We start from the raw sequence: 23,402 nt of genomic DNA on the forward strand, positions 1-23,402 counted from the left end.
GTTGTGGCCTCTCCCGTTGCGGAGCTCCGGACGCGCAGGCTCAGCAGCCATGGCTCATGGGCCCAGCCGCTCCACGGCATATGGGATCTTCCCGGACCAGGGCACGAACTGTGTCCCCAGCATTGGCAGGCGGACTCTCAACCACTGCGCCACCAGGGAAGCCCTATTGCTTTTCATTATAAGCTCTTCTATATTCTTTGATTTAAAAACAATTTTCAGGGACTTTCCTGGTGGCACAGTGCTTAGGAATCCGCCTGCCAATGCAGGAGACATGGGTTCGAGCCCTGGTCCAAGAAGATCCCACATGCCACAGAGCAACTAAGCCCGTGTGCCACAACTACTGAAGCCCGTGCGCCCAGAGCCAATGCTACGCAACAAGAGAAGCCACCGCAATGAGAAGCCCGCGCACCGCAATGAAGAGGAGTTCCGGCTCGCCGCAACTAAGAAAGCCGGCGCGCAGCAACAAAGACCCAACGCAGCCAAAAATAAATAAATAAATAAATAAATTTAAAAACAACTTTCAAATGTACATGTACTATTTTGATAAAAAGAAAGGAAAATACTCAGCCATTGTTCTTTTTCTAATAATTCCCTGCATCTTTAAGTGATTGTCCATATATAACTATATAACTCAAAAGGGATAAAATAAAGTGTGGATGACTACACAAACCCACAACGATTACACTAAGTTCTCAGAGCCTTGCATCAGTTTGATAATGGTTATAAACAATGGAAACTACTTATCAGTTTGTAGACATCACTAAACTGTGAACTAATCTTTTAAGGTTAGAACTGTATCTTATTCAGCTTAGTCTCCATAGCAGAGACTGGAGTCTAGAATATGACATACAGTAGGATTTCTATAAATGCTTAGACACAATTTTAAAAGACTTGGGGGTACAATTTACTAGATCTGTGTCCAGGTCACTTGAATATATAAGCTTCTTTAACATGACAGAAAACACAATTGCTAATTAGAAATAGGCTTTCTAACAAATACCAATTATACTAATTTTAATTATAGGAATCTGAAGAGTGGTTTAATAGTTTTATCTCCAAAAGCACAAATCTTTAACATACTTTCTGGGTTTTCCTTATAGTTGGTGTCATGTCCTTAAAATAGTCAGGTTCCAGTTGTTCTAAAGCATTTTGCTGTGTTGCCACATTCCCATTCCCTCCTTCAATCTTTACACTTGTGGGTGCATCTTCATCCCAGGAAGTCCACTCTTCAACATCTGTCTAAATTTAATTCACCATTTATTAGAAAAATGAGCTTTCTAAAACATTGGTTATTCAAACTTTTTTGACCAATGGGAAAATACAAATTTTATACCACATACCAAAACTAGATGAAAAGTTTAAAAGAAATATTCTATGAGTTGGACATTCTGTTCTACCCATTAAAAAAATACAAACAACAAAACAAAAGAAAATTTTTTTGCTTTAAAAATAGAACTGACATTAAAACTACAGCCCACAGAAGGAGACTTAGAACTTGCAATCTAACCTTAACCAGGTTTATTGCCTGATAAAATAATAAATAATAACATTCTTTATAGTATTTAAATAAGATAGAGTCCCAAACATAATATTCAACATATCCATGAAGTAACCTGCAAATGAACAATGAAGAAATCTCAACTTGAATGGAAAAAGTCAATCAACAGACACAAAACCCAAGATGATATAAATGTTGGAATTATCTAAGACTTTAAAATAGTTATTATAAAAATGCTTCAATAAGCAATAGCAAACACTCTTAAAACCAATAAAAAAAAAAGAAATCCTCAGCAAAGAAACAGAAAATAAAGAACAAAATAAAAATTTTAGAATAAAAAAATTTAGTAACAACAATAAAAATCCTGACCCTGACTACCAAATTAATTTCATGACATACTAATAGTCGGCAACCCAGTTTGAAAAATATGGTTCTGGAACACTTATTCAACATTCAAAAAAAAAAATTACCTGCTTAGGAACGGATGAATAATCAACTGTAGTTGGCAAAGTTATTTGGTCTCCACTTAATTTCCGTCCTCTGCCAGATCTAAAACAAAAATGAAATAATTTATTTCAAGAAACTACCAAAACAAGCATGGGTAAAAGCACTATGGACAGTAACTTAAGGCTTATAAGAGAAGGTCTTTTTCAATTTTTGAATTATTTATTTTAATAATTAACAATTGTTAAGATATGAAAAGAAAAATCTGTTAAGATATGAAAAGAAAAGGCATGTATCAAATATCTTTTAAATATTTTTAAAATACTGGACAGGATAACCCAACAGCTTTTTGGCTTAGGATTCAGAATTATAGTCAAATTCAGGAAGAATATAAAGCCAAAAACAAAAACACAAACTGATTTCAAACCATGCTCCTAAGAGTACTGTGAATTCTGTAAGTGAAGCTCTCGGATACCTATGCTGCTTTAACCAGGGTGGCCTGGCTTTTGCTTTACATAGTTGGTTTCTCATTAAGATTACTATTAAACTATTAAGAAGTTTGAAAATCACTGGGTTCAACTATAAACTGTACCCAAGTTTTAAGGATTAATGGGAAAAGTACTATATTAAAGAAGATAAGTATTGTCACAGAGTTGTTAAGAGCAGGGGCTATGGAATCTGTGTAAACCATGGTTTTCAATGTTACTTCTATTAATTATGAATCTAGTTAGAATTACCTATCTCTCGGCCTGAGTATCCTCATCTGTAAAAGGCAGGTATTCAAACCTACCTTTGCAAGGTTGTTGTGAGGATTTAACTGACATTTAAAATAGCTAGACACTAGACTGTGCCTGCTTTTTAATAACACATTAAAAACTGGTAGCTATTATAAACGATCAGTCACTTGCTTCATTTCAAATAATCTATGAAGCATCTGCTTAGAACTAGTTGGTAAAGTCAGCTAAGTTTAGAAATCATACTTTGTTTAAAGGATGAATAAAAAAAGTAATACAGTCTACTACTAAATTTATGATGTCAACCTGGTATTTTAGAACACATGATCTAGGTTCTTTCTGACAAGAAAAGCTTATTCTAACAAAGGGTCAGTTTTCTTTCAAACTGAACATACAATCAATCCTAAACATATTTACGTTGACAAGAGAAGTTCATAGTGACAACAAAAATGTCCTTAATATTTTTAAATCAAAGGCAATATCTTATACTAAAAGTAATCTATATTCAACAAAAGTTTTAGAAAATAACAGATGCAAAGAGAAAAGCACCTATAATTTACCACCACTGTTAACACAACTACTTCTTTTTAACCTCCAGCCTCCTGGCATTAATACCCACACTCATCCTGCTTTAACCTAGTTTTTTTCTGGCTATGCTACTTCTAACAATAAATTCAATGCCACTTAATCTTCAGAGTTTTAGAAGTTATAAAATGGCCATTTAGCTTGAGATTACATTTCCTAGCCTCCCTTGCAGCTAGGTGGCTAAGCTCTGGATAATAGGCTGTGAACAGAATTGTGTGTAACTTCTAAATCATATCCACTAAAAATAAGAGCTGACTGCCTTCCATTTCCTCTTTTATTCTATCCTACTCTTACTGTGTCGGTACTTTTTTCACAGTACTCCTAGGCCAAAAGAAATACCTAACAATTCCACTGATTAAGTAGTTAGGCCCAAACAATTTAATACTTATGTATGTCCTATCTGCTTAGTAGCCATTAGAAAAAAATACATATGAATTTAAAGAAAAAATAATATGTTGATTTCACTCTTTAATAACCACAATTACTTATTAATGGAATGTGTGTGCCTGTTGGATACTGCACAGCTCCTCAAGCCTTGGATTCACCCTTATTTTCTGTTCCATATTAATTTTGGTTTAGTACTTGCTTTTAAATACAACCTAGCTTTGCAAAGATAGGTCACCCAAAATACAAGTAAACAAAAACTTATCTCAAATATTCAAGAACATCATCAAAACATACTGCAGGATCTAATGTTGCAAATGTGAACTACCTTGAGCCAACAGTTTGTTTAGTGTTTAATAGACACTATCACATTCATTGTGTTTTGTTGGAAAATTTGAAGTATCCTACAGTACCCCATGAGTGTAATGCAAGCCCTGAAGTACCTTGGCATACGGTTTAGGAACTATAGCTCTAGGGTCTGGTAGTATGACAAAATAGAAGGAATCTGAGTCTCTGAATGACTTACTGAAGCAGAAGGACTTATCTACCCTGGACTACCTGTACATTCTGGAATATTATTTAAGAGACAAAAAAAAAATCTATTCTGTTTGGGGTTTCTCTGTTAAAGTGGTTTTTTTTTTAACAGAAAAATAACACTCATAATGTAATGTGTAAAGAAATACCTATGGGGGTTTCCCTGGTGGCGCAGTGGTTAAGAATCTGCCTGCCAATGCAGGGGACAGGGGCTTGAGCCCTGGTTCCGGAGGATCCCACATGCCACAGAGCAATTAAGCCCGTGTGCCACAACTACTGAGCCTGCGCTCTAGAGCCTGCAAGCCACAACTACTGAAGCCCGTGTGCCTAGAGCCTGTGCTCTGCAACGGGAGAGGCCACTGCAATGAGTGGTCCGTGCACCACAAAGAAGAGCAGTCCCCGCTTGTTGCAACTGGAGAAAGCCTGCACACAGCAACAAAGACCCAATGCAGCCAAAAATAAATTAAAAAAAAAAAAAAAGAAAAGCCTATGCCTAGTTCCACCTAACCATCTTAAAATATCCTGATAGTAAAACAATTATGTACATAAAAACTTTCTGATGATTACAACAATGAAAGTTAGTTTATCTCTGAAATTCTATAGTACTGAGAATGTTATTTTAATGGAAGATGTAAGAATTTGAAAGAAAAGAACTGAACCTCTACTTTCTAGATCCGAAAAAATATATAAAAATCTGAAAAAAATATTAAAAATACTAGAGATTAATAAATGAATATTGCAATCAAGATATTTAGCTTAAATATAGTATGTCCTGCCTTTTTGTAGTTACAAAGGTATCTAAAATCAGCAAGAAGATAACCAGGTCAATTTGAACATAAAATTTCTTTACCTGCATATTAATCTCTTTAGGAATGAGAATACTGTTGCTAGGCAGGTACAAACTTTAAATAACCGAAACTGTGTGATAGCCATGGTGGGAATCAAAACCTGTGGAAAAAGCACAAAAATAAATACATTAAGGTGATTTCATAAGCTATACTCATGTTCTGAAGTCAACCTGAAAAGTCCTACTATGAACTGTAAAAATCAGACATATTTTTTACTTTCCTTTAGAAAGTACAAATATAACACAGTAAATTTTAAAATTAAAATGTAAATCGTATTGACAAGAAAGTTTTGAAGAGTTTTGAATAGTTGGAAGGAAAAAAAACCTTTTCAAACTACTCTCAGAATGTTTTTTTAAATTGTACTTAAATCATCTATTTACAATTTATTTATAATTTTTCTATTAAAAAATGAAAAATCAAAAAAGTATAAAACAGTATATACTGAGTCTTCTGCACCTTTTGAAATTTGAATCATATGAACATATTAATACTATTCAAAATATATAAAACTTTTAACTTCTAGATAGATACATTTTATCATACCCATTTTGTAGACGAGGAAATTAAGACAGGTCAAATAACTTATGGGCACATAGCTAATAAACTGGAAGTGAACTGTAGAGATCATCTAGTCCAGTAGTTCACACATATTTAAAGAAATAATGATAACTGGGCCCACCCCTAGTAAATCAATTAAATCATATTCTCTGAGGGGTAAAGTCCAGTTATAGCTAATAAGCCAACAGAGAAGATAGAAAATACTCAATAGAAAAGGTAGCAGAAAACAAGGTAAAGGGGAACAAATATTAGATGGAACAACAAATAGCAAGAGGACAGAATTAAATCTAACTGGAGCAATAATCTCATTAAATGCAAATTTAAAGCCAGAGATTGTTAGATAGGATAAAAAAAGGAATTATATCATTACACGCTGCCTGCAAAAAATGTACTTTAAGTATAAAAACACAAATAGGTTAAAAGCAAAAGGATGACGGAAAAATATACCATGCTAACACTAACTGAAAGAAAGTTAAATTGACCATTTCAATGTCACAGAGTAGATTTTTAGGGAAAATAATATTAGCAGACATAAAAATGTTCATTTCATAGTGATAAAGGGGTCAGTTAATCAAAAGTACATAAGAACCCAAAACACATGTCCCTAATAACAAATTATGCCAATATCATAAAAGAGAGGTGACATTACTAGAGAGTCTGCAAATATGAAGAGTATATTGAGAAAGTATTATAACTTTATGCCTATATTTGACAAGATGAAATGGACAAATTCCTTGAAAGAAACAAGTTATGAAAGCACAGCAAGAAAAAACAGATAACCTGAAAATCTCTGTATTTATTAAAGAAATTGAATTTGTAGTTAAAAATCCCCCAAGCCCAGACGGCTTCATGAGTGAATTCTATCAAATACTTAAGAAGTAATACCAATTCTACACACACTGCCAGAAAACTGAAGGAGAGGGATTTTTTATCAACTCACTCTTTGAGGCTACCATTACACTGACACTAATCTAGACCAAAGGCATGATCAGAAAAGAAAACTAGAGACCAGTATCTTATGAACAGACACAAAACTCCTTAAAAACAACCAACTAGAAATAGAAGGGAACTTTCTCAACCTGACCAAGGACATCTATGAAAAACCCATAGTAACATGAGACTTAATGGTGAAAAACTGGACACTTCCCACCTAAGATTATGAACAACATAAGCACATCTGCTTTTGTCACTTCTGCTTAACACTGTAGCAGAGGTTCTGGCCAGTGCAGTCAAGCAAGAAAAGGAAATAAAAGGCATTCAGACTGGAAAGGAAGAAGTAAAACTGTATCTATAGTCCATGTAGAAAATTCAATGGAATCTATAATCAACTGTATCTTTATGTTAGCAACAAATGATCACAAACTAAAATTTTTAAAAATTATAAGAGTACAGAAAATATAAAGTACTTAGGGACAAATCTAATGAAAGACTTATGTATTAGAAACTATAAAATATTGATGAGAGAAATTAAAAGACCCTTATTAACTTAAAGATCTTTCATGGCTCAAAGACTTGATACTTTTAAGATATCAAATCTCCCTAAATTGAACTACAGATTCAGTGAAATCCCAATCAAAATCTCAGCAAGCTTTTTTCTCTAAAATTTGATAAGCTAATTCTAAAATTCATATAGAAACGTAAAGGACCTATAATGGTCAAAACAATGTTGAAAAAAATCAAAGCAGAAGGGCTACTACCTGATTTCAAGATTCATTATAAAGCTACAGTAATCAAAATGATGTAGTACTGGAGTCAAGACTGATAAATAGATCAATGGAAGGTATAGAAATAGACCCACAAAATATGAACAACTGAAATTTATGAACATGTGAAGGCCATTCAGTGGAGAAGGGACAGTCTTTCTGACTAATAGTGCTGGAAAAACTGGATACCCATATGCCAAAAAAAGCCACCAAAACCCCAAAACCTTCAATCCATATTTCACACCATTTACAAAAAGTACTCAAAATGGACCACAGATGTAAATATAAAACCTAAAACTAGGACTTCCCTGGTGGTGCAGTGGTTAAGAATCTGCCTGCCAATGAAGGGGACATGGGTTCGAGCCCTGGTCCGGGAAGCTCCCACATGCCACAGAGCAACTTAAGCCCATGCGCCACAACTACTGAGACTGTGCTCTAGAGCCCGCAAGCCACAACTACGGAGCCTGTATGCCACAACTACTGAAGCCCACGCACCTAGAGCCTGTGCTCTGCAACAAGAGAAGCCACCACAATGAGAAGCTTGAGCACCACAAAGAAGAGTAGCCCTCGCTTGCTGCACTTAGAGAAAGCTACAAGCAGCAATGAAGACCCAACGCAGACAAAAAAACCAAAAACTAAAACTACAAAACTTCTAGAAAAATAAAATTGGACAAAATCTTTGTGGCCTGGGTTAGGCAAATATTTTTTTAGATACGACACCAAAAGCACAATCCATAAAAAAAAAAGGATAAACAGGGCTTCATCAAAATTTAAAACTTCTACAATTCAAAAACACTGTTAAGGGAATAAAAAGACAAGCCACAGGCTGGAAGAAAATCTTTGCAAAGCATATATCTGATAAAGAACTTGTATCTGGAATACATAAGAACCTCTCAAAACTCAGTAAGAAAACAACTTAATTTTTTAAAAATGGGCAAAAGGTGTGAATAGACACTTCACCAAAGAAGATATACAATGGTAAATAAGTACATTGAAATAATGGTCAACATCATTAATCATCAGAGAAATGCAAATTAAAACAACACTTATTGCTCGCTTTGGCAGCACATATACTAAAATTGGAACGATACAGAGATTAGCATGGTCCCTGCGCAAAGGTGACACGCAAATTCGTGAAGCGTTCCATTTTTTTTTCACTTTGTTATACAGCAGAAACTAACGCAACATTGTAAAACAATTATACTCCAATAAAGATGTTAAAAAGAAAAACACTTAAAAACCATTACACACATGTTAAAATGGCTCAAATTAAAAATACCAAGTACTGTCAAGGATGTGAAGCAACCATAACTCTCATACACTGGTAGTGGGAAGGTAAAATGATACAGCCATTTTGGAAAACAGTTGGCAGTTTCTTACAAAGTTAAACCAACATGCAGCATATGACCCAACCATTCTACTCTTAGGAATTTACCCAAGATAAATGAAACCATACACCCATTCAAAAATGTGTTGTTTTTGAATAGCAGCTTTATTTTATTTTTAAATTTTTTTTTATTTTTGCGGTACGTGGGCCTCTCACTGTCGGGGCCCCTCCTGCTGCGGAGCACAGGCTCCGGACGCACAGGCTCAGCGGCCATGGCTCACGGGCCTAGCCGCTCCGCGGCATGTGGGATCTTCCCGGACAGGGGCACGAACTCGTATCCCCTGCATCGGCAGGCGGACTCTCAACCACTGCGCCAGCAGGGAAGCCCAGCAGCTTTATTTTTAATAGCTCCAAACTGGAAACAACCCAAATGTACATCAACAGGTGAATGGATAAACAAATTGTGGTATATACATATAATAGAACACTACTCAACAATAAAAAAGAATGAACTACTACTGCAAGCAATAGCATGGATATATCTCAAAATAATTAAGCTGAATGAAAAGAAGCCAGACAAAAAAAGAATATATACTATATGATCCCATTTATTAAAAAAAAAAAGCTCTAGAAAATACAAACAAATCTCTAGTGACAGAAAATAGATCAGTGGTGACTTGAGATGGGGCAGGAAGGGGTGGGAAGGATGGAGTACAAAGGAGCATGAGTACTGGAGGTACTGGATATACTTACTATTTTGATTGTGGTGATGGTTTCACAGGAGTGTATATATTAATCAAAACTGATAAAATTTCACATTTAAAAAATGTGCAGTTCATTTTGTGTCAACTGTAGCTCAAAAATCTAGTAAAAACAATCTAATAAGACATTAAAAAAACAGTATTATGTCATGAGTTTTCAGATTCTGATTAGAATCTTAAAAGAAGTCATTAATACCATTATTTTATATTGATTAGTTGCAACTGTGGAGAGCCAATTTTCAGTAGGAAACTAAGTCAATTAGTGACAAGAAACATATTACAGAATTTCTCTAGGAATGGAACTCTGATTTCACAGCAGCATTTCAACATACCATAATAGCTAACTCTTACTCTAATACAAGCTTTCTTAGTGCTTTACATGTCATAACTCGTTTAATGCTCAGAACAACCCTATGAAGGACTGGAGGTAAGTACTATTTTATTCCTATTTTAGATAGGGAAACCAAGGCACAGAGTGGTTAAGTAAGCTGCCCGAAGACACAGAGCTGTTAAGTTACAAAAGTGGAATCTGAACCCAGGTAGTCTAATGATTGAGTCCTAAAAGATCACACTCATACTGCCTCCCTATGATTAAATCAAAAGGTATGATTTATATAAAAGAAATGCTAAGGAACTGGGAACTAGTTAAAGCCGTGGCAACCACAGGATAAAAAAATTCTCAAAAATAGCAAAACAGGTATCATTTTGCTAGCCTTTTAAACATGGTCATTATTTCCAAATATTTCTTTACACATTTTAGTCACCTATACCATATATGTACTACATATATTATCCTAACAATCACTAATTTAAATATTTCTTAAAATGAGTTTTGGCATAAGTTAGAGTTAAATATATTAAGTAACCATAAGTTTCCTCATTCAGAGACTCAAAATAAATACACAAGAGGTAAAAGGAAACTAAAATTTGTAAATTCATGAGAGATGGTTATTTTTCCAGTATAGAGGTAGAGTAGATCACATGTTAAATCAAGTCACAAGAAATTACAGGTATGTATACACACACACACACACACACACACACACAGAGAGAGGAATGATGTTTCTGACAATGGAATTTTATGTTTTAGCTTTTCCTTGCCTTTCATCTGTCAAAGGAGAAAAATTACTGAGTAACTATTTAGAATCATGATTCTTATGTTGGGGTAATTTGAATATATCAATGTATCATCCAACTTCTTAGCTTTCTCAACTAGCAGACTTAAGATACACTGAAGTTAACTTTTCTGTTCAAGGTGAGGCAAAAACCAATGACAAAGTCACAACTAAAACTTATCCTACTCCTAGGCCATCAGTAGAAAGTTTCCAAGCAATCATTATAGTCGGTTAACACCAATATTTGGAGTAGAGTGATTCCATAAAACAAAAAAAGAAAACATAATTTAATATTTTTTTCCAAAATAAGAAAACATCAACAGTATATTTGGACTTCAGTTCTATACATATTTACTTAAAAGGGAATAGAATGTAACTTAAGTAATAATGATCATGGAGCCAAATTAAAAAGATAGCTGTATGTTCCATCTACGCAAAACTGAGATGCTGACTTTTATTTTAAAATTATCTTATATGGATATAAGATAAGCAATGAAATTTAAAATATAACATAAATATTTAAATCTCCCTGGATAAATATACCATCACTGTACTAACATGCTATTTTAAAAAGTATTTCAAGCGGATTAAAGGAGAAAGCACTGCTTTGCTTTCAATTACTAGATATGAGCAATAACCTCCTAAAGTCTTGAAAAGAGCATGTAATAATTTTCTCAACTAGTAAGATATTACATTGACTGGTTAAAAATTACATAATAAAAGATGGTGTTCACCTCTGATTGGGGGGGTGGTATAGAAGCATGAGGGAACTAAGGTCTGTATCTCAATTTGAGTGGTGGCAACACCAGTTTATTTTACTGTATACACTGCTTGTGTACTATACCTTGATACGAAAGTTCAAAACAAAACAAAAATAATAAAAGCGAAACAAAACCAGAAAGCAAGGAAAATGCAGTTAACTCTTGCAGTACCTGATCCTAAACTGCTCTGTAGAGCCACTATTGCCAATCCCTTCTAAAGAAAGGCAAAACACTTTCTACTCCTAGGGTTAGAAGGGTGTAAAGGGCGAGTAGACTCTTTTCAGTAAGAAGAGTTCCAAAAGGCTCCCTTAGCAATGCTCATGCATTTTGTACATATGCAGGTTGTATTGCCATATGCGTTGAATGATTTTCTGAATGCCTATGCCTGGAGTTGGCCTACTAACTGAGAGGATGAAAAGAACGTGACTCTAAAATAAACTGAACGAAGAAAATATTAACAATTTCACTGTTCAAGTAACTAAAATATTTCTGTCAAAAACATCCCCAAACAGCAATTTAAAAGGATTCAAAAAATGCAACGTTTTTGACTCCTCCTTTCTCTTATCCCCTTACATGCAAACTGCCAAAAAGACCTAATTCCATTTCCTAAATACTATCCATATTCTTCCCTATTTCCACTGCAATCTCCCTAGCATAAGCCTTTATTACTTCTTGCTGAGCTACTGCAAAGTCTTTTTAATTGCAGTATTTTTCTCTTACTGCACCTACATTTTCTATTTTGTACCATAGTTATTTCTATATACTGTATTCATCCTGTACAGTCCTTCCCATGAGGATCTTATTCATCTGTTACCTCCAGTTACTACTTGCAAAATAAGACGTGAAGGAAAGGTTTGATTGCTTCAGTACGAGCAGAATGATGTGAACAATTAAGGTGATGAACAAAAGCTTCACTTTAAAGCTAATTTGTCAAAAATAAAACTCTCAACCAAAAGAAAGCAAACTTCCCTAAATGAAGATTTAGCCTAAATTTTCAGAAAAATTATAAACAAAAAAAGAGGTAGAAAAGAGACCGTAGAGCATGTGGCATTAGGGAGAAAAGGGGAAAGAGTTGAGGAGATACTCTATCAGGATGTTTTGAAGGGAGAACATCAAAGGGAGAATTTAATATTTAAGGACTGGGGAAAAGAGTCGGTCTCAGGATTTACATGAATGAAGAGTTGAGAATAAGTTTCATATAAAGGCTTGGTAACAACGGTCATCGCTCTGCCACAAATATTGCTATGTGTCATTGTTCAGTAAGTATTTCTCAACTTGAATGACTTTAATGGTAACTAAAAATAAAATTTAAAGTTTTGTTCCAACAGTAAATCAGAAAGTGGGACTATTATTGACACCAGAATAGAATTCTCTCCCTAGCAATTAAGAATATCCTCATTCTGTGGAAAAGTTGCTTTTGTGATTAATAAAAGAGAAAAACTAATATTCACTGACTAGCTACTATGTGCCAAGCACTACTTAAGTATTATCTCACCAGAAAACCATCTTATGAGATAGATATTATTGCTCTCTTTTTATAGAATTGAAGCAGAGCATAAGCTCATGTTTCCATGTTCCCACACCCAATGATCTAGATTCAAATCTAGGTCTATTTAATTCAAAAGCCAAGAATACCTCACTAATAATAAACATTTTTAGTAATTCAGTAATGGTATTATAATTTCCAAGATAAATTTTCCAACCAATTGCAACTGAAATGGGGGAAAATGCAATCATGTTAACCATCAAGCAACACTTTTGATTTTATCAATTACACTGACTTGAAGGCAGGAATCAGTTCTTTGGGACCCATATTTACTTAATGTTCCAATCCATTTCTCTGTGTGTGTGCGTGTGTGTGTGTGTGTGTGTGTGTGTGTGTATCACACACACGTATATTTAGCACCTACTATGTAACAGATACTACCCCGGGTGATGGGAAACACTACTGACCCAGTACACAGAAACCCTGTGTACGCTGCTCAACTGTCACAAGCCAGTGACAATGCAAGGAACTAGGGAGGCAGGGCCCCATCAGTCTTGCTCAGTTGGTATTTCTAGGCCTTAACCAATGCTAAGCACATTGTAGGTACTCAAATATTTGTTGAAAGAAGGGAAATTATCATTCCTTGAGCACTCAATATAGTTCTAGACAATGTACCTTCTATGGTCTCACTGGAACTCTAACGACAAACAAAGGAGGTGAATTTCACTATTCCCATTTAACAGATGAGGCTCAACTGCTAGTGAAGTTCACATTCACTCACCCAGAAGTTAAAGAGACTGACCCCAAAGCCCAGGCTCTTCCCACACCACATCCCATTTAAGAAACCTCTTCTTAAATTTTACACTCATTGCCTCAGTTGATTTTTGAAACGCTCTCTAGATCACCAAACTGAGAAGTACACATCTTAAGCTACTTGCATTTTTACTCTGTCGAAATACTTTCTAGAACTGAGAAATGCTAATATAATCTAATTTTAAAATTAAAGTTTCCTTAAAAATTACTACAAAAATACAAAAACTTGAGACATAGCCGAAATAAGGTTCAGAACCATAAAGCAACCTACCCTCAGCGCTTTTGGACAAATGACATCTCTAGGAAGTCAACAGGAATGACAGCTTGGCTGTGTCAAGTGAAAAAGATTCACCTACAATTTAAAAAAAAATGCATTAGAAACTGAAAGATTAAATGTATCCTTCCTCCCTGTAATTCCATGTAAACTGCTGGCGAGATCTTTTCAGTAGAGTCACTATCTCACAAATTGTTAAATAAGCCAAGCCAAAATCTATGTTGGTACACACTAAACAAGTCACTAATTGCTGTATTTCTAAAACTATATTTTTGAATGTTTTTAATACCAAAATTTGAAACACCATATAATCTAGTACAGTACAGAATATCCTCAAATTAAGTTTGTAAATCTCTGAAGTAGGTTAAGGTATATCACAAGGCTCCAAAAATAAAACCACCTGACCTCGCTTAAATTTGAAAAACCAAAGTTCGGTAGCGGCAAGAGAAGGGGAACTAGAAGTAGAACGTGAGAGCTGGCGAACACTGGACCATCTAAGGCAACTCAAAGTCAGGCCCTCAAATACCACTGAGGCTCTTACAAAGGCAGAGTAAAGTCTCCTGAAAGGCTCAAAAGGAACGAGTTTCGTAACTAAAATGTTTTAACTTCAGATTACCCACTTGAAATTGTCTGATAAAAAACAATCATACCCACTGTACAGATGCGAAAAACAACAGGAGCGTTTTCAGGTTGCACAATCCGACGCCATATGTACGGCGTTTGGTGAAAACGCTCTCAATTGCTCCAAGTGGGTGCCAAGTGGACTGGGACTTGGATTTTAGAAAAATCTGCTTGGGAAGGAGCAAGGCCTGTAGAGGAAGGGCAGGAAGAACGGGCAAATTTCCCTGTGGGGGACGAATCTGGGGACCCGGGAATTCCGGTTGGAGCCCCGCAGCACGGTCTCCCACGCGTGAGACCGCATGGTGAGGGCTGCACGCCCGGGGCCCGCTCCGGGTCGCGGTTCCCTCACCCCAGAGGTCACCCTGACCCGGAAACAGTACCATAGAGTGGCAGTCGGCCTCGGTGGGGCGAAACCGGGTGGAGGGCCGAAAAGGAAGGTGGGAGGGCGGGAAGTGCGGGGCAGAGACGAGGGCTAACTGGGGAAGGGCAGAGGACACCCCCCCCCCCCCCCCCGCCAAGACCCGGGTCCGGATCGGGATGGGGGTGGGGGAGGGAAGGCCCTCGAGGGCGCGCGAGCCGCACACACTCACCTGCCCCTCCCCCTCCCCGCCCGCCCGGCGGAGGCTCCGAGCTGCCGCGGGCTGCGCGCGCACACAGGGCGCGCGCACGCGCGCTGCCGGTCGCTTCCTCGAGCTTGCGCTCCGCCGGTTCAGTCCCAGCCCCGCTCATTCAAAGCCGGGCGCGCGCTCCGTCTCAGCCGCCGCTGCCGCCGCGCAGCTGCCATAGTCGCCCCCTCGTCGGGAAACCCACCCCCAGTCCCACCTCCTGCCTCTCCTTAGCCCTCGAAGGCGGCTCTCAGTAGTCCCAAACTCTTGTTTCCGCACCCCGCCCCAGGTCCTGTCTGGCCCAATAGGCGAGAGGCTGCGGGTCCGGCGTCGGAGCTGAGAGCCAATGAGCGTTGGGGGGCGGGGTGAGTGGCGGAGGCCGGCGTGGCAGCTGCCTGGGCTTGGTCAGGAGTAGAATTTTTGTGACCGTTCCTGGCTATACAGACTGTTTTTTTGCTGAGTGTCTGGGCTCGTCCCGTGTTGCTCTAGTTTCTATACACAGTGCCTCCGCTCCAACCATGCCCCCTTTCCTTAAATCCACAGAATCCCCCTACCAGATGGGACCAAGAGAAATACGTGTTTAGATTGCAAAAAATGAGGGAGTCGTAGCTGTCTCAAAATGATGGATCTGGCCAGATCTCAATCATTCCACAACTTTAGGGGTGCGAAGCGCTGAGTTTAATTCAGAATTTAGGCTCCTGCTGGTAATTTTTGATTGAATTTCCTTTAACTGGAAGTTAAAAAGTGGCACTTCACCGTGTCCCTGCATTTGTTCCTGGCTTACCGAGCTAGCCACTCTTCCAAATTAAGGTGTTCTTTTTCTATGGTTCTGTCTTTGAAGCCTGATTGTTTTTTGTTTCTTTTCATCCTGTATGCTGTTAAAAGGCTAGGATCCTTTGCTATTGTGGGTAAGGGGCCCTCAGAAAAGTATCTGCTCCACTGTTGTAAAGTGACTGGTGAGGGAGGTTAGAAGTTTATATTGGTCAAAGACTGAAAGCTGTTCATGCAAATTGTTCCTCAACCAGCCTTTTTTTTTTTTTTTAACCTCTTTTTTGGCTACAACTACCTTCTTTCTGTCACCCTGACCAGCACTTACCTACCCACTTAAATTTCCAGTACCTCCACCCCCTCCCCCCACCCCAGTCTATACCACATTTCTATTAATAATTTAACTTGTTTATCCTCAGGAGGGGAAGAAAAAGAATGTTTATTACTTTGCTCTGGAATTATTCTGTGTAACCTTGGATGAGTTATTATATCCCTAAACTTCAGTTTCCTCATCAGTAAAGTGGCCATAATAGTGCCTACTTCATGGCCAATGCTTACAAAGCTCTTAGGGCAGACCCTGGTGCATAGCAAGCATTCTTAAATAAGAGCTGTTACTGCCTGCTACTAGTACTACATTACTACTAAATCATTCCCAGTAACTACAGCTCCCTAAGTCCACTCGACCCTCCACAGTCCCTTAAATGCCTGTTCTAGCCCTTAAACTCTTCAAATGCCTAAATTCCAATAATTCAAAATTTCTAGAATTTTTTTTTGATTCCCCAAATCAAAAATCCAGGCTAGTTTACATCTTGATATGAGCATGTTTTCAAAATGCTTTTCCTTAGTGATGTGTACCTTTGCTTCAAGTTATTTATTATACCCCTATGGTCTTTTCTTCCTTTTCTTTTTTAATTATTCCTCAGTTTTCTTTATTAAATTTTCCATTTGCAAATGAAACAAAAGGTACATATTTTTCCAGAAACAAAGTGAATACTTGTTTTCCAGCACAACAACAAAACAAACAGAAAGCTTGCTAAAGACTGCAAACTTAAAATTTACTTTAAAAATACCTATAAAAGAATACTTAAAAATCATCTTTAGGGCTTTCCTGGTGGCGCAGTGGTTGAGAGTCCGCCTGCCCGATGCAGGGGACACGGGTTCGTGCCCCTGTCCGGGAAGATCCCACATGCCGCGGAGCGGCTAGGCCCGTGAGCCACGGCCGCTGAGCCTGCGCGTCCGGAGCCTGTGCTCCGCAACGGGAGAGGCCACAACAGTGAGAGGCCTGCGTAACGCAAAAAATAATAATAATAAAATAAAAATCATCTTTAGTTGTTGAGTAGTAATCCCACAATTGGGGATAAGTGCCAATAATTTGGGGTCTTGCTTGGGGACAACTCTTGGCAGTGTGCAATTTGCAGTCCTGTTCTCTGCCCAAGGCTTGGGTGGAGTGGGGAGGAGGACCACCAAATGTCAAGTGGGAGGGGCATAAGGGATAGAACCTGATATATGAAATATTTCTTTTTGGATTGCCTCTTTTTCATGGGATACAGTTAATTATACCTGCTCTGTGTCAGGACCATTTTGCCCACTTTAAGTCTTCTGATTTGCCTGCCCAATCCCCAATCACCAGCTTGATTATTTTCATTCTATCAGCTTCCAACACACCACTTAACTCTCACAGTTCAAAGCCTGGATAGGCTTCCTTGTTCTGAATTCTCCAGCTGGCTCTGAGTAGTGTCTTGTCAACTGACCTCCCATCCCTGCCTGGGAGGTAGGGCAGACCTTGCAAACACAGCCCAGGGCTTCCAGGTCTTTCCCAACTCAGTTCCCTGGCTTTTCACTGAAGGGATGGTTTTTTCCTTAAGCACAATCTTAGACCTGCTGTTCTGACTTGGACATTAGTGGCTTTTTATTGATGAGCAGCTGTTCACGGTTGAATACGGATTGTAAAGTCACATTCATTTCTTGATCAAGCAAAACAAAGCCTTGTAGCTTATAGAGTGACAGTTTTGAACAGATACATTTGAAAGCAAAGGATTATCTGGTGATAATTTTAATGGATTGATTTATTGATCTTTCTTTTCTAGAGAATTTTGCTTGCTTTCAAAATAGTACATTTTAATGTTATGGAAAACCATAATTTATTTCTTAATATCCATAATCACCATTTAAGAGTTAGGATCAATTGCTTAATAGAGAAACCAAAAACCCTGAAGCAGCTTTTTAATTTCTTTTCTATTAAAAGAAAATTAACATTCTGTGAAGGATTTAAATAAATATGTTTCATCATTATTTCTATAGCATATCTTCAATTAGTAGTAATTTTTATTGCTAAATACAGGAAGACTCAAGGTTTAAGAATAATTAAGAGTTAACCAAGTCCCTTCAGAAGATGTCTGGATAGGAATGGAGAAAAATAATCCATGTCTTATTTTCAGAAATGGATTCATATGAAAAAATGGGGTGAACTCTTCATTATTATGTTTCAGTAGTGAGGTTCAGCAGTGTAATACCTCTTGGCACTGTCCATATTGTTATCAGAGCTATAATATAATTCAGCTATATTATGAGTTAAGTAGACTTGATCTGAGCAGACCTGGCAATCTAATGCCATTTACTATTTCTAACAGTAAATATGATTCATTCAACCAATATAACATAACAGTTTATAACATGACTAACATGTGAATTGAAAACTTAAAGCAACACTGAATCAACAATGAAAGCTTACTCCATTCAGCTATAGCATGATGGACATTATGGCTTTGATCTTGAACAAGTCTGAGCCTTTTCTCACCTGCAAAATCAGGCTAATAATTCCTGCCTTATGGATTTATTTGTCAAAGTAAGTGGCATAATGTACATGGAAATGTGTTGGAAACAAAGCAATAAAATCAATGAACGCTCTTAGATGTACAGGTTTATCCTCTTCAAGTCCCTGAATCTTCTTTTAGCTCACAACAAGGAATAGTGCTTCTAAGGAGAACAGAGGTGAATTTTGTGTCATCAGCAAGCAGAAATAGACATATTTATTAGTAACACGTTAAAAAGGGGAAAAGAGGAAGGAACACTCAACTTTGAAGCTGTGCTCTGAGTTCACCCCCCACCTCCTTTGCCTCTTTGCTTTAAAGATATAGGGTGAAAGAGCAGCTATTAGAACAAAATCACCTACAGCCCTACCCTTCCCTCTTCACGCTGTTTCTCACTACTCACTGGATATTTTTCTCAAAATACTATCTGTTGCCAAATTTCGTCCATTTTTTCTTCTCAGTGTCTATTATTTTAGCACACCAGGATTATCATAATGATCTTTGATCCTCTAGTTCAGCTCAGTACGTCACCGTATGATTAATAGAAATATTTTTCAAGCACATACTTCTTCATGCTAACGCTCCTGTTCAAAATAGAGATTTGTTGTTGTCCATTAATGCAAATTCACTTAGGAGGATACTGTCTCGATTTTTGCTTTTGGTTTTTTTTTTTTTTTTTTGGGCTGCGCAGTTTGTGGGATCTTAGTTCCCCGAACCAGGGATCGATCCCGCGGCCCCTGCAGTGGAAGCAAGGAGTCTTACCCACCGGACCGCCAGGGAAATCCCTTGACTGTTGCTTTTTAATCTCTTAATTTCAAAGTGCTGCTCTTGGATCCTTCTCTGACCACCTCTGGCCCTTTAAAATATTAGACATATCAGCAATTCTTGTTAAAGGTATCTGTCTAAGATGTACATTTCATACAGTGAAAATTACCTTCTCAGAGTGAAATATGTATTCCTTGCTCTAATTTTTATTTGAAATTAAACCCTTTATAAGTGAGAATTAAATCCATATTATAATCATCCTAGAAGTTTTCAGTATAAAGAACTTATTTATTTTCTCTCTTCCTAGGGAGAATTTACATGTATAAAGGATCATCTGCTTAAATACATACATTACTCTCAAGAAAAACCAAAGGAAAATATCTTGCCACATAGCCAGACACACTCATAAGTATCCTGCCCAAAAGGAATTATTTTTTTCTGCTCATAGGCACAGAGCCCATTACCATGGCAATCGTAACTAGTGGTCTCTAACTGGGTGTGAATTTTATACACTGTTATTTGAAATGTTAAGGCAGTAAGTCAAGGTAAAGTGCAATTTCTGTTATATTTTGGTAGGGTTTCTTTATCTCAAAAATCTCATAGAGGAAGTTTCATCATGCTGTCTATTCACTTGCTTAATTAAACAGTTTACTCAACCCTTACCATGGGCACAGTGTGTGCTAAGCATGTTAGAGGAATCAGAACACACAGCCCTTAACTGAAAGGAATTTCCCTAATAAAATCAGCTTGTCAAGGGTAAACAGAATTCCTGGAAGAACAGTTTTTCCTAAAGAGCTTTCTAATTTTAGCATGATCTGATCATAATAACTAGAGTAGTGTATCAGAGCCTGCAACTAGTGTGGTAAGAGGTTTGTAACTGGGCAGACTGCCCACAAGTATTCGAGTATCAATACCTACTATAACGCTGACAGCAGGCCCCTTCTTTTTTGGTCTTACACATTGTGTCTGTAGCTACTCTCTGGGGAGGCCAAGTTGGCAGGGATAAATCTTTATGTTTCTTTCACTAGAGATTGAACACTTCTTGTCAGCTGGTGGCAACCTGAGGAAGCTGAAAATGTCCACTGATGAGAATGGAAGAAGGGTGTGACCCTCCAATGGTTTCTTTTTTTTTTTTTTTAATGTTTTTAAATTTATTTATTTATTTTTGGTTGTGTTGGGTCTTTGTTTCTGCGCGCGGGCTTCCTCTAGTTGCGGCGAGCCGGGACTGCTCTTCGTTGCGGTGCGCGGGCTTCTCATTGCGGTGGCTTCTCTCGTTGCAGAGCACAGGCTCTAGGCATGCGGGCTTCAGTAGTTGCAGCAAGTGGGCTCAGTAGTTGTGGCTGGTGGGCTCTAGAGCACAGACTCAGTAGTTGTGGCACATGGGCTTAGGTGCTCCACGGCATGTGGGATCTTCCCGGACCAGGGACCAAACCCGTGTCCCCTGCATCGGCAGGCGGATTCTTAACCACTGGGCCACCTGAGAAATTCCCCTCCAATGGTTTCTGATGGGTTTCCCAAACCAAATACACATGGATTCAGATCAAGGTTTAAGCATCTCTGTTTTGGAGGATACAGATAATAACTTCAAAAGTGTATGAGCTGGAACTTCCCTGGTGGTGCAGTGGTTAAGAATCTGCCTGCCAATGCAGGGGACACGGATTCGAGCCCTGGTCCGGGAAGATCCCACATGATACAGAGCAAATAAACCCGTGCGCCATGACTAGAGCCTACGCTCTAGAACCCGCGAGATGCAAATACTGAAGCCCACACTTCTAGGGCCTGTGCTCCACAAGAGAAGCCACCGCAGTGAGAAGACCACGCACCGCAACGAAGAGTAGCCCCCGCTCACCACAACTAGAGAAAGCCCTTGTGCAGCAACCAAGACCCAACACAGCCAAAAAAAAAAAAAGTATGAGCTATTTGAAACAATTTCCTTGCCCTGGCATTGCCTCTGCCCACCTTCCCCTGTAGAAAGGATGAATTCCCTATTCTCTTGTTCCTTTCATGTTTTGCCACCTCAGGAATCTGATGAAACCAGGAGATGTATCAGTTAGGATTAGGACTCTGGCAGGGTAGCAATGAAACCCTGAAACAGCAAAGGCTGGTATGGTCAGGGGCCCAAACTCTTTTTACCTGAGTTCTCTATACCCTCCCCAAAGGGGCTGGCATTTGTTTTCCTGGTGCAAGGAGACGTCTTGCTCCATTAGGCGGGAAAAACAGGAAAGGATGCAGAAGGGCAAAGGGATGCATAATAGCCATCTTTTAAGGAAAGTTCCTAGAATATGCCACAAAATTGTTTATAAAAACTCACTGTACAGGGCTTCCCTGGTGGCGCAATGGTCCACCTGCTGATGCAGGGGACACGGGTTCGTGCCCCGGTCCAGGAAGATCCCACACGTCGCGGAGCGGCTGGACCCGTGAGCCATGGCCGCTGAGCCTGTGTGTCCAGAGCCTGTGCTCCGTAACGGGAGAGGCCACAACCGTGAGAAGCCCGCGTACCACACACAAAAACAAAAACAAAAAAAAACCCCTCACTGTACACAAATTGGTCATTTCTCGCTGCACTCACTGCTGAGAAAGTCTTTGTTCTTCGTGGCCCTGTACCTGGCCAGTGTTTCTAATAATTAACACTCACATTGTGTTCATTACATGCTAGGTACTGTTCTGGTACAATACGGAGCCTAATGGTTTATGGGCCAGCGAATGACATAATACAGGCAACATTATGGTTATAACAATAACAGGAGTGGCTACCTTTTACTGAGAGCTTACCACCTGTTGGGCACTGGGTTAGGTGCCTTATATATGATAATCGGTCCTCAAATACCACATTGCAAGGTAGATATTTCCCACATTTTATAGGTGAAGATACTGAAAATAAAGGAGACTAAGAACTTGCCTGAGGGCATAGAGGTGGTAAAATTTAAACTAGAATTTGAACATAAATTTGGACCTAAATATGTTTTTCTGAAAACTCTCTTCACAGTGAAACACTTTCTCCTGCTTGGGGAAAAGTGGGAGGCAATTAAATGTTGGAGCTGAGATCTGGAGTTAGATTTGAATCCCAGCTTTACCATTAAAAGCTCTGTGAACTGGGGCATTTAATTTAATCCTTTTATGTATTGTTTCCTCATCTGGAAAAGGGGGTAATATCTTCATAGCATAAATGTAAGGAAAGAGTCCACGTAGAACACTCAGTGTAGTAAAGATGTGGTAAATCTTTAATTATTGTTATTGTTATTACTATTAGTAGTAGTACTAGTAGTATTTTAGCTAGCACTCTTCAGGATAAAATGGAGAAGAGGTAAAAGTAGGTAGACCACCTAGAAATCATTGCAATGATCAGAAGGTGGTGCAGCTGAGAAAAGAGTAGAGACAATAGTACAAGAAATACATGTTTTACTTATTATCAGAAATACAGGAAGATATTCTTACTACCTCTTTATTCTCTCTTCCTTATATTGACCAAAATGGGAACATCATACTTACTTTACGAATCTTTCAGATCCTGGAGAAACAGTACTAACACACAAAGTATTTTTAAATGACTTGCTCAATAGCTAAATACCCACTTGTTACGTTTAGAAGTACTTTTTAAAATTTAAACACAAATTTCTAAGGCAGGATTGTTCACAGAAACATTATTAAAAAAAAAAAAAAAGTGGCCAGCTTGTGAATGAAGGCTATGTGAAGCCATATTGCCCACGGATTTTTAACAATTAGGCATTTTAAAAACTAGTAGTTAATACCAAACGTAAAATAGATAGCTAGTGGGAAGCAGCCGCATAGCACAGGGAGATCAGCTTGGTGCTTTGTGACCGCCTGGAGGGGTGGGATAGGGAGGGTGGGAGGGAGGGAGACGCAAGAGGGAAGAGATATGGGAACATATGTATATGTATCACTGATTCACTTTGTTATAAAGCAGAAACTAACACACCATTGTAAAGCAATTATACTCCAATAAAGCTGTAAAAAAAAAAAAACTAGTAGTTAAAATTGTAATTTATC

The 23,402-nt window shown here is 38.2% G+C and overlaps 1 protein-coding gene and 1 non-coding gene across 7 annotated transcripts in view; one reads left to right on the forward strand and one right to left on the reverse strand.

Moving 5' to 3' along the window:
• Positions 1-15,248, reverse strand: part of EBAG9 (estrogen receptor binding site associated antigen 9) — a 31,296-nt gene extending 16,048 nt beyond the window's left edge. Inside the window, exons 1-6 of one of the 6 annotated variants that reach the window (XM_089898811.1) lie at positions 15,037-15,248; positions 13,823-13,903; positions 9,369-9,493; positions 5,030-5,127; positions 1,969-2,047; positions 1,081-1,239 (exon numbers count right to left, since the gene is read on the reverse strand). In XM_089898811.1, the coding sequence (XP_089754937.1) occupies positions 1,081-1,239; positions 1,969-2,047; positions 5,030-5,112 (321 nt within the window). In that variant the 5' untranslated portion in view covers positions 5,113-5,127; positions 9,369-9,493; positions 13,823-13,903; positions 15,037-15,248. Of the gene's footprint in view, positions 1-1,080; positions 1,240-1,968; positions 2,048-5,029; positions 5,128-9,368; positions 9,494-13,822; positions 13,904-14,475; positions 14,932-15,036 lie in introns of those variants that run through there. The other 5 variants (XM_089898809.1, XM_089898810.1, XM_089898808.1 and 2 more) reach the window with 5 other exon arrangements.
• On the forward strand, positions 8,338-8,441 carry LOC115801943 (U6 spliceosomal RNA). The gene has a single exon (XR_004022320.1). It is a non-coding gene; the product is annotated as a U6 spliceosomal RNA (small nuclear RNA).
• Positions 15,249-23,402: the final 8,154 nt, after the last annotated feature.

This window comes from Delphinapterus leucas, chromosome 17 (assembly GCF_059928025.1).
Source record: "Delphinapterus leucas isolate spDelLeu-1000000601 "Yukka" chromosome 17, BTC_Dleu_Yukka2, whole genome shotgun sequence".
In the NCBI taxonomy this organism is placed as follows: Eukaryota; Metazoa; Chordata; class Mammalia; order Artiodactyla; family Monodontidae; genus Delphinapterus; species Delphinapterus leucas.